Source organism: Strongylocentrotus purpuratus, unplaced genomic scaffold (genome assembly GCF_000002235.5).
Source record: "Strongylocentrotus purpuratus isolate Spur 01 unplaced genomic scaffold, Spur_5.0 spur5_scaffold_18, whole genome shotgun sequence".
NCBI lineage: Eukaryota > Metazoa > Echinodermata > Echinoidea > Camarodonta > Strongylocentrotidae > Strongylocentrotus > Strongylocentrotus purpuratus.
The window spans coordinates 26,280,733-26,296,427 of NW_022145603.1; the positions used below are offsets into that span (position 1 = coordinate 26,280,733).

Sequence of the window (15,695 nt, forward strand, 5' to 3'; positions counted from 1 at the left end):
AGGGGGATCGTCCCCCATGGATAATTTGAAAAAGTGCACACCAACAAAATGTATAGCAAATACTGACTAAAGACTGCAACACGCTTTAAGGCTCTGGTGGGCACAAGAGTACAGCGTTTAGACTAATAGAAATGCTAAAATCTTCTCGCATAATATCCTAAAAATATACAAGTAAATATTGAAGAAAATATGTATTCTGTTGGTATCACGTATGTACAAATTACACTGTATGTTAACAAGATTAAAAGTTATAGAAATAGATCAGTATTCCAAAAATGAATATTCAGCTTGCTCTTTTAAGAAGTCCCTTCCTGCTCAGTACTTACTAAAATTTACCTAGTAAATATTTACAACCCTTCGGACTGCACACTATAGATATCGGCAAAGTAAAAGTGAAGCGTGAAAAAAGTATATTGCTTGTTTTTATGCTGTAGTTTTGCTAAAGAATGTAATTTTGTAACACAACAAAACTTCAAAAACCTGTGAGGGGTTTACATATAAGACTTATCATACAGCTTTATGGGGGAAGTCCCTTCCGTCAGCTCCGCCTCTTTCACTGGCGTACTGATGGGGGGGGGGGCAGTAACCCCCCCCCCCCCCCCAATACAATTTAAACATGGGTTATTTTTAATTTGATACCAGTGATTTACAAGTATTGCTAAAATGGCAGTATTTTTCCATGAGCTCCCGGGGGCTTTTCCCCCTGGAACCCACCTAGGGCCCTAAGGCAGGCCCCTGTTTGCTCATTTGGCCGTAATTAAATGCCTAAAGTCCTTGAGCTTTCGGGGGCTCTGCCCTCTGGACTCAACCAAGGGGCCTAAGGCGGGTCCCTAGATGCGTAATTTGGTGTAGACTCGTGCAGGTTATGATCTTGTGTGTGTGTGTGTGTGTGTGTGTGCGTGTGCGTGTGTGCGCGTGTGCGTGTGTGTGTGTGTGCGTGTGTTTGTGTGTGTTCGTGTAACGAAATAACGTATACAATAGCTTGGCAATTCTCATGGTTATGAGATACAATGTGAAAGGAAATGAGAGAATAATGGTCGCGTAGCTTAAATCAAAGTTCCCCATTGCAGTCCTCTCTTTTTGGATATTTTTGCATTTTTTTTTGTAAGAGGTGTAGCGCCAGAAGAAAGAAGAGGAAGAAGAAAAGAAACGGGGGAAGAAGGAGATCGGGGGAGGCGAAAGTACCTTGCCTCCCAGGCTGTTGCACCCCCCCCCCCCTCCAATAAAAAAAATAAGAGAGAAGGAAGGAAAGGGAAAGGGTAAGAGGAGATAAAGGGAAGGAAAAGAAGAAAAGAAAAGAAAGGGGATATCATTTGCAATTTTCCCGCCGGTGGATCGAGGAGGGGCAAAGGCCCTTACCTCCCCCCCCCCCCCCCGCCCCCGCTATAACAAAGAGAGAAAGAAGGAATAGGGAAAGAGGAGAGCTAAAGGGAACAAAAAAGAGGAAGAAGAAAAGAAAAGGGTGAAAAGAACGGGAGATCAGTTCCGGTTAATCCCGCCAACAACGTGTGGATCGGGGTGGGGCCGAAAGGCCCTTGCCCCCCCCCCCCCCCCCCCCCCCCCTCGGCAAACCTTAAGGAGGAGAGAAAGGGAAAGAAGAAAAAAGAGAAAGAAGAAAAGGGGGGCACTGGCGTACTGATAGGGGGGGCTTGGGGGAATTCAAATTCAAACGTGGTTTATTTCTAATTCCATAACGGTGGCTTACAAATAATGCTGAATTCTTTCCGAGATTTTTCCTCAGTTTTTAGTAAATTATACTTTTGTATGCGTTTGTTGGAAAATGACAAATTCCTAAATGTACAGCCAGGCAAGAAATATGATTCTTGAGAAAAGTTAGGGCCCGGGGATCGGCTGGAATCGCAAGCCTCGAGCTCCCCCCCCCCCCCCTCCACTTTTTTTTAAAAGGTATAGTAAAGAGAAATAGAAATAAAGAGAGCAAGAAAGAAAGAATAGTTAACTAGCTGGTCATCTGACCGAAATTAAACGCGTAAAAACCCCTGAGCTTCCGGGGTTCCGTCCCTTGCACCCCGCCTAGGGCCCTAGACTCCCCTGGATGCTAATCTGACGGAAATGTAATGCCTAAAACCCCTGTTTTCTGGGGGCTTCGCCCGCTGGACCTCACGCCAATTAGTGTCCTGCCAGTATCACAAATAAGGTATAAAAATATGTTCATCTGACCGTAATCAAATGCCTAAAACCCCTGAGCTTCTCGGGTCGGACAAGGTATCAAAATTTGTTTATCTGACCGCAGGCGCGTAGCCAGGGGGGGGGGGGAATAGAAAAAAAATAGAGAGGAAAGGAAAGGAAGAGGACGTAGGGAGAAAAAGGAGCAGAAAAAAAACATCTTTGAAATTCAGACAAGAATTAAGAGTATAGAGAACGGTACAACGAATCGTCTTCTATCTCTAATAATTTAATGAAACGTCAAAGCTTCCGCGCTTCGCGGAGGGGGGGGGGGCTGAATTAAGACAAGGATTAAGAGTATAGAGAACGGTACAACGAATCGTCTTCTATCTCTAATAATTTAATGAAACGTCAAAGCTTCCGCGCTTCGCGGAGGGGGGGGGGCTGAATTAAGACAAGGATTAAGAGTCGAGAACGATACAACGAATCGTTTTCTTTCTCCAATGATTTAATGAAACGTAAAAGCTTCCGCGCTTCGCGCGAGAGGGGGGGGGGCTGAATTAAGACAAGGATTAAGAGTCGAGAACGGTACAACGAATCGTTTTCTTTCGTCAATGATTTAATGAAACGTAAAAGTTTTCGCGCTTGGCGCGGAGGGGAAATTTGCATTCAAACGAGGATAATTTTCGAGAACGCCATAACGAATCGTCTTCTTTCAATAATAGTTTAATGAAACGTCAAAGCTTCCGCGCTGCGCGGAGGGGGGGGGGGCTGAATTAAGAGAAGGATTAAGAGTCGAGAACGGTACAACGAATTGTCTTCTTTCTCTAATACTTTAATGAAACGTCATATATAGCTTCCGCGCTTTGCAGAGGATGGAGGGGGAAACTCGCCCCTCCCTACATCCCCTGCATTACGTCACTGCTGGTCACCATTACGTACCAATATTTGGCTCGCATAATTTCATTTTTGGCCCCCCCTCCCTAAGAAATCCTGGATCCGCGCCTGCGGGAGGCCCCGGGTTCGATTCCCGGACAAGCCCCGTGGAAACATTTTTGCCCTTTAGATGGGTCATAATTAATTTCATCTTTCATTGGCATTAAGTTTATAAGATATCGCTTTTTTAAAATCATTTGTTGTAGATATCAATTTCTTTGTTTTAGTCATAATTTACGTTTCATCCTTAGATTTGGATATGTATGTAAATATAAGACATAATTTGATATAGTGTTTTAGTTGGTATCGGCTGCTTCCCTCTTTTATTAAAGAGTCAGATCGTGTGTGAGGATGCAGAATTTGTGGAACCGGGGCGAAGCGCATTGATCAGTTTTACCATAGACCTACTACTCGTGTAGTAGGCCTATAGGTCCATGGTTTGACGTGGCAATCCGAAAATCTGCCAGCCTACGCATAACCTTCACAGGGACTACGCCGAAGCATCATTTTTTTCATGAATACGCAGCTTAACTTCGGCGTAGTCGGTACGCAACACCACGCAACTCTACGCAGATCCGGTGTGAAAGGGGCTTTAGTTTGTATATCCTGCTGTTCGCAAATATATCATAATACATGTATATAGTGCTTTATGTGTGAGGATTTGACATTATTTTGTGAAACCGGTGCAAATGCTCCATGATCAGCTTGACTTGGCACTTCGAACGACTGCAATAGGGACTTTAAGATGTGCACGACAAGAACGTGGACTGCTCTAGTGACATTCTTTTAAGGCGATGTGACGTTAATGTCAGTGCCTTAAAAGGATGTCACACGTCACAGTCCACGTTCTCGTCGTGCAAATCTAAAAGTCCCTATTGATGGGTCCTGACTGGGAGTCATAATAGAGGGGAAGGGGAGAGTGGGAGAGAAAGAGATTCACAAAGAGAGAGGAAAGAGAAAGAAGGGAATGAGATTCAGGAGCTTTAGATGAAAGATAGAGAAAGAGATAGAGAGAGAGAGAGAGAGAGAGCGAGGATTGGGGATTGCTGTCTATTTCAATTTTGAGAGGATGTGTTTATACAGCTGTGCATAATTATGATAGTCATGATCATAAAAATAGTATAGCAGAATTATCAAGTGCACAGAATATTAATGTCGATTTTCATTCTCATGAACCTTATCTTGACGATTGTTCCAGTGTGTGTATGAGAAAAAAATCAACATGGTTTATAAATGTAAAGGTAATAGATTAACGAAACAGTAATATTTCAGAATTGATATATCAATGCTGATTATAGAGACTCGTGTTAGGTATCTAGGAGCACAAGAGTAGCGCTTTAAATTCATTAGATATTGCCCCACGTTCTTGACGTGGTCATATACCGGGAGCACTGCATTGTATGTTGCCAGGGAGATACTTCCAAATTCGTACCAGAACCGAATAAAAATGGCAATTCTCCCGTCTCCTGCAGTTGAGGCTTGTTGGTCTAGTGGCATGATTCTCGCTTTGGGTGCGAGAGGCCCCGGGTTTGATTCCCGGACAAGCCCCGCGGATTCATTTTTGCACTTTAGATGGGTCATAATTAATTTCATCTTTCATTGGCAAGTAAGTTTATAAGATATCACTTTTTCAGAATCATAGGTTGTAGATATCATTTTTTTTTGTTTTAGTCATAATTTACGTTTCATCCTTAGATTTGGATATGTATGTAAATATAAGACATAATTTGATATAGTGTTTTAGTTGGTATCGGCTGCTTCCCTCTTTTATTAAAGAGTCAGATCGTGTGTGAGGATGCAGAATTTGTGGAACCGGGGCGAAGCGCATTGATCAGTTTTACCATAGAGTAGTAGTATAGGTCCATGGTTTGACGTGGCAATCCGAAAATCTGAAATAATTACGATAGGTCCGGATCAGGAGTCAGAGAGGGGGGAGAGAGGGACAAACATACAGAGAGAGAGAGGGGAGAGAGGTGAGAGAAAGACAGAGGGGATGGTTTCATACAGGCCTATATATTTTGTTGTATTGCCTGAAAAGGCTAGATCACATAAAAAAAAAGCTATATAAACCGCGCTTTCATCATAAAAAGAATACTGAAAATATTTATCTCTGAATTCGTATAATTTGATAGGTCCCTACCCATTTTTGCTAGAGTATTGTAACCTTGCCATCCTGTATTTTAGTTCCACAATCTCCTGAATGACATTAGACTAGACCAACCCTTGTCTTTTATATAGTATTATGAGTGATTTAATCGCTCTGGCAGAAAGTGTTTACACAGCTGTGCATAATAGTCATAATCATAACTATAGCGGAAGTATCAAGTACACAAAATTAATGTCGATTCGTTCACATAAACCTAGTTTAACTTGTTAATCATCATATCAACATGCCTTATCAATTTAAAGATAATTGATTAACAACATGATTATTCTATGAAAATTTGAATCATAATTATGTGATCACTGCTGATTATAGGGATGCATAGGCTATGTATGGTAGCTTGGAGCAACAGTAGAAACGATTTTTTATGACGTGGCAATTTATTGGAGTATCCCCGATTTCGTGAGCACCGCTTACTAACATGCCTAAAGTGTCATTGAGATTTGTGGAAATGTTCTACTTTAAAAATACAAACCAAAACCCAATGAAACTGCAATATATTTCTCACATATGAAACAGCTAAGAATTGTTGGTCTAGTGGCATGATTCCAGCTTAGGGTGCGAGAGGTCCCGGGTTCGACTCCCGGACAAGCCCCACGTATTATTTTCCTCCCCACTCTGCATTTTATTAACTTGCCTTACTTTGACTTATGCCGTCCACGTAGGCCAGGGGCCTCGTGATGGCTTCTGTATGGTGATGGTATGCCAAGTCTTTCTGTCTGCAGCCAATCTTGATGCATCTGTCAGCCTTGGTATGGATCTTGCTTTGCAGTCCTCTGAGATGCAGTCTAGCCATCTTTTGGGTGGACGGCCTCTTTTATTTACATGCAATCCGAATTAAAATTTATTTGAAGCAGTGAACTTTATCAACTTGTACTGCTAAAAGTTTAACTTGTTAATCATGTAAAAGGGGAAGTCAACCCTGATATTAGGTTTTTTGAAATAAAAGCAGACGAATGAAGGGAAAAGGTGTTAAAGTTTCATCAAAAATATCATTTTGCTTCTTTTTCTCTTAAAGGGCCACTCTAACCCAACTAACATAGCCTTTCTCAAAACATGAATTGATACACCTCTACTTATTAATATTCCAGCCTCTGATTTTTCAGATAATCTCTAATTTGACCAAAAAATGATAATAGCCATCCATTTGTCACAGTTCTCACGCTTGCTGGGCTACGCCCCTTGAAAAATGGTAATACGGTCACGTGGCCTTGATGACGCATTTGACGTCATTGCGGGCATGTCCGATTTTTCCTACAACTAAGGATCTTACATATTAGGAATGACGAAATTGCCGGAAACGTACTGGCATTATCAAGTGCATATTATTTTTCGGATAAATGTCTTCTTTTTTTCTTCAATTGATATCATAGTTTGCCTTTTTAAAGACATTTAATGCCTAAATCAGCCTTCTTTTCACCGGAGAGGCACCTGCAGTGACGTCATAAACAGTTGCGCAATACAGCTCCGAAACTGGGCTTTTTTTTCTGAGCGTTCTGAGTCGTCACTATTAAAGCCAGATTCCAGAATTATCGATGATTTTTAAGAACAATCATTGTCATGTTCGGAATCTCCGTCAAAAATTATTCTCTTTAACATGTCTTTTTTCATTTTATAGCCCGTTTTGGTTAGAGTGGCCCTTTAATGAAAAAGCAGTATATTAATATGAAACTAGCTCCATAATATCACTCGATGCTCTAAGCAAGGCTTGTTGGTCTAGTGGCATGATTCTCGCTTTGGGTGCGAGAGGCCCCGGGTTCGATTCCCGGACAAGCCCCGTGGAGTCATTTTTGCACTTTAAATGTGTTATAATGTTTCAGTTAAACTCACATTGACAATTACTTTGTATCAATTTATATTAGCACAGCTGTTTATTCAATGATCCTAGCTACTGATATTGAAATTGATTTGTATTCCTACACACCATAACTGTCGTGGTTTACTGCAAGTTTACCTCTTAATTTATATGATACCCATGCACTTTGGGTAATATCATCTTTTGTTCGAGTATTGTATCATTGTCATTGATTATCATCATATTTATATTTCCAACTATCTCCTAAGTGACATTTCTTTTAATCGACCAACCCTTTTCTTTCTCTTCAATTTTGAGTGATTTAATCGCTGTGGGAGAGTGTGTTTATTTTTTTCATTTCATTTCAAAGACTTTATTTTCTGCAATCAAAAAAATCAGTTATACAACAAATATGGATAATTATATAAAACATAAGGTATGCAAACAATATACAAAATATAGAAACAAATGTATAATACATGAATAAGAGTAAACTTATACGTTGGGCCATTTCGTGTATAAAGAAAGAAAGCAGAAGGTCGCCGTTATAAGCAAAAGCTTGAGTAGACGGTCAACCGAGCTAAAATAAAAATGAGTTGTGAAATATTGGCAAATTAACAAGAAGAGGGGGCCATGATACTCAAATGATATATATTACAATTAAATGTGAATATAGACAGTTGTATTCAATATAAATAATTATAGAATTAGCATATGAATCTCATATTTATATGGCTACTAATTATACGTTGATGACAGAGATAAGAGAGAAACTATACAAAAACAAGGGTGCAAGTGGTGCATGTGTGTGCAAGTGCAAGTGTCCTCGAGCGCCAAAATGTTATAGATATATGCAAAGTAAACTTGATATATTTAGCGGAAGTATCCAGTACACAAAGGTCGATCCGTTTACATAAACATAATTTATCCTGATGAATATTCTTTATAATGATATCTAAGTCTAATTATATAATATTATGAATATAAACATCATATATATTTCTAAAGATAATGTATTAACAAAATAATTATTCTATGAATTGTATTACAATGATGTGATCATTGCTGATTGTAAGGTTTTAATTTTGATAGCTTGGAGTATAGCAATGGAAACAGTCTTCAAGTGCATTGGATCTTCTTGGAGTACCCTAAGAAACCGCCTTAATTAAAATAAATTAAACACTATGAACATGGAAGACAAAGAAAGAGGACAAAATATACAGTTCCTCATTCTACCCTCAACAATTGCTGTGGTAGACAAAGGAACATCCCTTTACTGATATGATGTAAAAATGTGTAGAACAGTTGAATATGTATGTGTCACCTGTTCTACACATTTTTACATACTAGCAGTGAAGGGATGTTCCTTTGTCTACTACAGCAATTGTTGAGGGTAGAAGAGGAACTGAATATTATGTCCTCTTTCTTTGTCCGTCATATTCATAGTGTAAAGCGTCGTACGTTGCCAGGGAGATTTGTGAAAGTTGTCTACTTAGCAAATTCGTACCAGAAGCGAATCAAACTGGGATATATTTTTCAGATTCCAAACATCTAAGGTTTGTTGGTCTAGTGGCATGATTCTCGCTTAGGGTGCGAGAGGTCCCGGGTTCGACTCCCGGACAAGCCCCACGTAATTTTTTTTCCCTTCCCATTCTGCATTTTATTTTGGTATTTAATCCTACTTGCAATAATGATCTTGGGCAGAGAAATCAAAATTTCATGACAAAGTAGTCACTTAAAATGAAAAAGTATTAAAAGGTAAAATGTCATTTGCGAGGATGAGTAGAGGAGAATACGGCTTAGTGAATAGTTATATGGAATGAAAAAGTTCAGTCAAGTTGTCCACAAGAGTTACATAAATTATTATTCACAATTTGCCATTTATATAAGTTTTCTTTTGAGGCAATAAACTTATGAATCATCTTGAAATTAAATTGTTTAACTTTATTAAAACGAATTTGCTTTAATTTAAACAAAAATACATCCTTCCAAACAAAGTCATTATCTAAATCTAAAAAGGAATTCCAAAAGTAAATGACATTTGGTTCACTTGATTTTTTACGCCTTTTTTATTAACAAACTATAGTAATCTTTCACCTTCATAACAAAAACATTCACTTTTTTCCCTGTTTCTATTTCTATAAGATTCGAAATATTACGTTCGTCTTCAAAATCATTAACATAGCTTAATCTGTCTAACCAAAACTGCGGAAATGCTTTCTTTAATTGTGTATATTTAAAATCAAATAAAAGCTGTTGTGCTTTCACTTTTGTATTCATTAATGTAGAGTCATTCCATATACCATGTATAATCAAATTATGGATTTTCAATAAAGCGGCATCTTGCTATTCTCGATAAAACAATATTTCTTTCTAAAAGGTAATGTTACTATTTTTTCAAAAAAAATCATTTGGAATATTTCATACTTTAAACATATCAATGAATTTTAGTTCTGATCAAGTACAAAAAAAGATCTACATTACATAGAATTGTGTGAAGATATTGTGTGCAGCGTTTCGTCACTGCAAGGTAAATGCGCTTTATACAATGCATTTTGGAAGAGATAAAATTGGCTTTGATGCAGAAGGATTTTAAATACTCATGTAATATCAGTAATATCAAAATAATTATGTGTATAAAATATTCCTTATATTCCTGCAGAGCTTTGGTGAAGATGCAATTGGCTTCGTAGAATTTAATTTAAAAAAGCGAGACTAGCGAGGAAATGTACTCAAGCAATATCTTAAATAATATCAATATCTGTTCTTAAAGTCCCATTTTTAATTTTATATTCTCCTTTCCTAACTTCGATCATTTGCTCTTTGTTGGACAATATTCTTTACCCTGTTTCCAAGTGAAATTAATCATCAACTCTCTGGAAGTATCCTGGTGCAATTCGGTTGGTATCCCAGGAGTTGCAGGACATCCAGACACTCCTTTACGATTTGTCTCTCTTCCATAACTGTCAAGTACTTCATCCACTTATTGGCTGTTTTTTGCGCATCCTTTGAAGTTGAAAATAAAGATTTGTCGCTGGAGTTTGAATGAGTCATGCCGTGGACAAACTTCTTAAGTTCTGGTTTGAGTGGCATCCCGATAAAGTTGTAAATCTTGTGAGTCTCTGTCAAAGGGGCTTTGGCGAAGTCCTCGTAAATAACAAGATGGTATCGTCCTTGTAACCATGGAGGCAATTGGTCGGACGATCTCTTCGTATTCTCTCTGATCCACTTGCACAACCCTCGAACTGTAGGGTTGTTATCGTTAATCTCTTGAATTGGGAGCATGTAATCTGGGATATCATCAAGAAGACCAAGCGGTTTAAGGCGGCCCAAGTTCGGGAAGAAAGGCCATGCTTTAGCCACATTTCGCGGATAACCGGTGTTCAGGTAGTCTGGACGAGGCAGCTCCACGGGGATCACGAACAAGGTGAATAATTTTGAGATTGATACCGTCCTCAACCACCAGCGGCTTCAGAAGGTCTAGATCGGCGTGGATGATCTTCGTGGCAAGTTTACCTTTAAATTCTTTGCAAAATTCCCCGAGAGCGCTTGCTGAGTGCATTCTGCAAGATGTACTGTTCAAACAGAGTCCTCTGTTCATATGTGAACCACCCCAATGATTTAAAATCTCAACATAGTCCGTTTTGAAATCGCACTTGGCTAAACCGCGAAGTATATCTCTGGCCATTTCTTTGCTTTCCGGAGTGTTCTGCGTTACATTCTTTAATTTCCTTAATTTTGTAGTTGGAAAGAGTGATTCGAAGATGTAGAAGAGTTCTACATTCTGGTTGAAAAGCTCTCCAAGTGCAGAAGATCCAAAACGCCATTGCGCCATGAGAATAATAAACGGAGGGGACTCATCGACTGTTGCAGATTTCCTGACATCACTCGTGCCCGTGATTGCTTTGAAAACTGGATATTCTTTCACGGTGGAAAAATTATTCCAATAATGTAATTGTATCCCGAATAAAATACAAGCATACAATGCCAGGACTGCCAAGAAGAAGCGTCCAACGCGTCCTTTATTAACCAACGCTAAGGTAAGTTGACAGGGAAACATTTCCATGATCTGAAAAGCCATTTTGAAATGCTTCAGCACAAAAATGTCCAATTTGGTACAATGCCGAGCTTGGTCGCATCTGTTAAATGATAATTCAAAATAATCGACTCACCGATTATTATGGTAACTAATATTCCAGTTCAAGAAATATTAATCTCGTCATCAGCAAAATTCAATATTGATTAGTTCCATACACAGCCCGGTATTTTGGTATCCACGAATTAGAACGATCAGATACAGATATGGCACTGTAACCAGTGCAATCAACCGGCCACGATTCTTTTAAAGTGTGGAGAAAAAAAAAACCATATCAAAACGATTGGAGCTAAAAATGAGCCCTATTGGATTTGAAGAAAATGCATCAGTCATGCTCTGTGCACACAATAAATTAAATATCCCGTTTCTCTGTGCAGCCGGTATCGTTCCACTAAGAAGAATGTAGAAACAAACTCGACAGACTGCATTAATTTAATGCCACTTTATAATATTTCGAGAAGAGAAGTAGAAAGATATTTGTTCAACCAAGGATGTGTAAACTGCGAGAATTTCAGTTCAAACTGTTGCATAAGATTTTGTATACAAATCACTATTTACATAGGTTCCGGCAGGCGTGTACGCGGGGGGGGGGGGGGGGGGGGTTAAAATTTGAAAATCGCGCCGAAAATTCGCAACGACTCAGCCAGCCGCTGAATAAGCGGGGGGGGGGGGGGGGGGGGTAAGAGGACATATTTTTGGTCCCGACAATTTGACCGATCGATATTTCTTTCCGGGGGGGGGGGGGGGGGGGGGGGGGGGGTAAGGTAACTTTTGTTTAATTATTTTTTAATTGAGGAGGGGGGAGTTTGTTTCCCAAATACACCCCCCCCCCCCCTGCATACGCGCCTGGCACTACGAGTTAGGTATTTATGTATGAATCCCAAGTTACGTAACTCCGACCCGATAACTATTTCTTTAAGAAATGAAACAAGGATTACTTTTCTGTAATTTTGCTTCTATGCAGACTAACTTTCTTCAAAACCTTGTATGTTCCTCTGCTACCAAAAAAAAAGGGAATTATGTTCTGCTAGGTTTATCGAAATGGCCTGTGTCAGTTAAAGAACAACTATAGCACTAACACAATAAAGAAAGCCCTGTGAGCGCAAGAAGTTACCATAAATGTTGAAGACAGCCTTAGGGTAAACGTTTTGGCCTAAAAAAGGAGAAATTAACCAAAATCACTTAGAGCAGCAGGAATATTAATATAGAGAGGTAAATTTCAAAGCCAATCTAAATGACATATGATGACAGGTTGAAAAGTACAATTATTTAGTTTCATCTTAAACGGTATCAACATTTTCTACATCTTTTACAAACAATATTTCTGTATGGAAGTCATGGTTAAAGAAGTGCTGGTGTTTTAGAAGAAAGCATTGATCATGTTTTAGTTAAATTCCGAAACATGCATAACTCGTCGGCAACTATTGGAGTTAGGTTTTCGTTCGATAGAGGTACCGCGTTACCTGTATGCTTTACACGACCAAAGTCAAAGGTGATTACTAAAAATACTCATCAATCATCATAACATCGACAGGTATTAAGAGAACGTTTAAAGCCGCGCCATTATAAAGCAATTAATTAAAAAAAAGCAATTATTTTTCTGTGGATATGGACGTCACGGTTTATGGTTGTGTGACGATATAGTGTCCTTAATTGTAGACAAAATCGATATAACCAGAGGCGAATAATACTGGTGTTTTAGTGGTGTAACCCCCAACAAAGGAACAAAACAAAAGTAAACATCTTTCCTCTACAAAAAAGAAATTACGCCAAAAGAGCAGTTTTTAAGAAGTTCTTGCTTATAGATAAAAGTTCAAAATAATAATGATAATATATACATTAATGCAAACGGTTACAATGTCAAAAGGCATCGATATACAAGAGAATGGTTTTGAAAAAGAAATTCAACGCATCTACCTAATATGACGATTCCAGTAACCTTGCCCATATAAACCTTTTTGATTTATATAAAACGGTCAATTTTTAACCAGGTTAGCCCTATCAGTAATAAGATCTAAAATGCTTAAACAAACGAATTTACCTATGATGCACCTTTTTCAATTTTATTCTTTTATTAGATTAAATAAATTCTTCTTTGTTTTTTGTTTTTCCAATGTATACGTGTATATACAATGTACTTTTCGTTGCCTATTTTTTACAACGATGTTTATTGTCATGTTACTGTGATTGGAGACAAATAAAGTTCAATTCAAATCAATTCAAACCAATGACGTATGTTACATGATCCGAAAACAACATTCTTAGTATTAATTTAATAGGGTACTAAAATTGCTCTTTGATTACTTAGAAGTCTTGCAATCCTGTTTATATATATATTTTTTAATAAACCCCCTCTTTTGCAAGGATATTGCCTTAATTATTCTGTTCACATGTTAAACAGTTCGCGATGCCTTTGGTCATCTCTGTTGAAAAGAATAGCTTGTGTATGAAAGTCATTAGAACTTACGATAATATCAATATGCAGTAATAGAATAGTCGTTAATCTATGTTGCAAGATTATTGCCTTACTAATTCTATTTACTAAATATTGAATTGTTCGTGATGTCTTTGGTCATTTCTTTTGGAAAGAATGGCAGGTGTATGGAAATCATTAGAACTTACGATAATTTCAATATGCAGTAATAGAATAGTCTTTAATCTGAAGTAGAATCATTTTGTAATTACGTGCAGAAGCCAATATATTCTTAAATATATATATCTGTAAAGCGCTTTGAGAGGGCCTTCGGTCTTGAAAAGCGCTATATAAGAACTAGCTATTATTATTATTATTATTATTATTAAAGAGACTTCTTTTCCTTTATTTCTTTAAGAAAAAGTCCTCGCTTTTTTTGCAAAGCTTCTGCTGAACTTTGGAACAAACTACCTTTACATGTTAAAAACTGTCAACCGATTCAAAACTTTCTTTTGATGATTAACTTATGAGAAGTGTTCTATATCTCATAACGGACTACGTTTTGCATGGTCAGTATCGTGGTAGTAGAGGGCATCACTGTCTGCAATCCCATTCACTCCATGTCAAACATTTCTGCAGAATGCATCCGGTCTGTTTTTTTCTCGAGAAGAGAATAATATAGTTCTTATTATCACAATTCATGACATTCTTAATAAGAATATAGCATCGACTCCAAGTTAAAGTAAATGTAAGTGATGTCACTGCCTAGCTAATCTTATTCATTTCATGGAAAACATCTATGCGGAATGCGTCCGGACCGTTTTTTCTCGAGAAAAAAATGGTATAGTTTTTATTTTTACAACTCATGATGTTCGTAATAAGAATAATTTGAAGCATGCCGGACTTCAAATAAAGGTAACTTTGTGTGCTTATGTGAAACGAACTCATTTTGCCAGAAGTAATCACGTTTCAAAAATAGTTTTTAGGACGTCTTTTTTCGTGATTGTGATGGATAGCTACGAGGGCGCCAATATCTATAATGCCTTAAAGGGATTTGGTAACTTTGTCTCAGATGCTGAAACAAAATCCTGAATTTAGCTAATGCTGAAATCAACCTTTAGGTCAGCCAGAAACCCCATGACTTTTACAAGCCAATCGCCTGTCTGATTATCAAGATATTGATGATGGAAATCTAGACTTAAAAATTGATTTCCAACGGTTTCTCATAACACACCAGTCTATTGGGGAAATGAGTACGGTAGAACCGGTCACTAAAAGATTTTTACTTTTTTGAGGCACTTCATGATCGATTTGAACCGCAATTTTTTTAGGGTGACAATATTACACCACATCACAGACAACGATACCACATAGAGCCATACATCTCAGATTTGACATTGTTTTACGATGTCTTTAAACAAAGCTATTTTTATTAAGCAGTGTAGATTAAATGCACGTACTGATGAAAATGAATAATTATGTGATTATGTATGGCTCCATTCTGCCAGAAGGCATCACGCACTTTGAGAGAAATGCTCTTTTCGATTAAAAAACACATATCATAATCCATCTTACGATGCATAAAATACAAGAGCGTCATTTGATCGAATGACAGTGACAGTGTTCTTCGTGAACCATAACGTGTTTGAAGGTTGCAGTGCACTTTTAGATAGTCCAATAGACAATTCTCGTATTTATTAATTTTAATGAATATATTTTTGTTAAGTGCATTATTACAAATGATTATATTTAACTGTTATAAATAATTGAATTTCAATACAGAAATATTGTCAAAATTCGTGAGAAAATCGTGACAATTATGCATGTACATATGTACGTGCTGGGCGCTGGCATTGAGATACGATGTATGCGCATAATAAACCAGCTAGATAGTGAGAGAGGGGAAATCATTTTGCAACCCATGAAATCAAAGTTCGCGAATTTACCCTAAATTTCGGGAAAATTAAAATGACTTTTTCTCCCATTTTAGGGATTAAAACATTGAAAAATGTCCCTACAAATGTATATTATACGCGAATATTAACAACATTTCGCGAAAATAGTAATGTAATTTAGACACAGATGCGGTGGATAGGCTATTTATTCTTCTTCTTCTTCTTCTTCTTCTTCAAGATAATCTGCCTCCTTCAATTCAATACTGAAGATT

General features: G+C 37.9%; 2 protein-coding genes and 3 non-coding genes across 5 annotated transcripts; 3 read left to right on the forward strand and 2 right to left on the reverse strand.

The window, feature by feature from the left end:
* Positions 1 to 4,536: 4,536 nt before the first annotated feature.
* On the forward strand, positions 4,537 to 4,608 carry TRNAP-UGG. Its single transcript has one exon. It is a non-coding gene; the product is annotated as a tRNA-Pro (tRNA).
* A 2,321-nt stretch (positions 4,609 to 6,929) lies between these two features.
* TRNAP-UGG lies at positions 6,930 to 7,001 on the forward strand. Its single transcript has one exon. It is a non-coding gene; the product is annotated as a tRNA-Pro (tRNA).
* A 1,573-nt stretch (positions 7,002 to 8,574) lies between these two features.
* TRNAP-AGG lies at positions 8,575 to 8,646 on the forward strand. Its single transcript has one exon. It is a non-coding gene; the product is annotated as a tRNA-Pro (tRNA).
* A 1,241-nt stretch (positions 8,647 to 9,887) lies between these two features.
* Positions 9,888 to 10,304, reverse strand: LOC579076 (carbohydrate sulfotransferase 6-like). The gene has a single exon (XM_779210.4). It carries the CDS (start codon positions 10,302 to 10,304, stop codon positions 9,888 to 9,890), a length of 417 nt encoding a protein of 138 aa, XP_784303.4.
* Positions 10,305 to 10,374: 70 nt separating this feature from the next.
* LOC115925253 (carbohydrate sulfotransferase 3-like) lies at positions 10,375 to 10,854 on the reverse strand. Its single transcript, XM_030988886.1, has one exon. The coding sequence runs from the start codon at positions 10,852 to 10,854 to the stop codon at positions 10,375 to 10,377; it is 480 nt and encodes a 159-aa protein (XP_030844746.1).
* Between the last annotated feature and the right edge of the window lie 4,841 nt (positions 10,855 to 15,695).

Coding starts and splice junctions, on each gene's coding strand:
- LOC579076 (XM_779210.4), bottom strand. CDS start 10,304: ATGCTCCCAATTCAAGAGATTAACGATAACAACCCTACAGTTCGAGGG.
- LOC115925253 (XM_030988886.1), bottom strand. CDS start 10,854: ATGGCGCAATGGCGTTTTGGATCTTCTGCACTTGGAGAGCTTTTCAAC.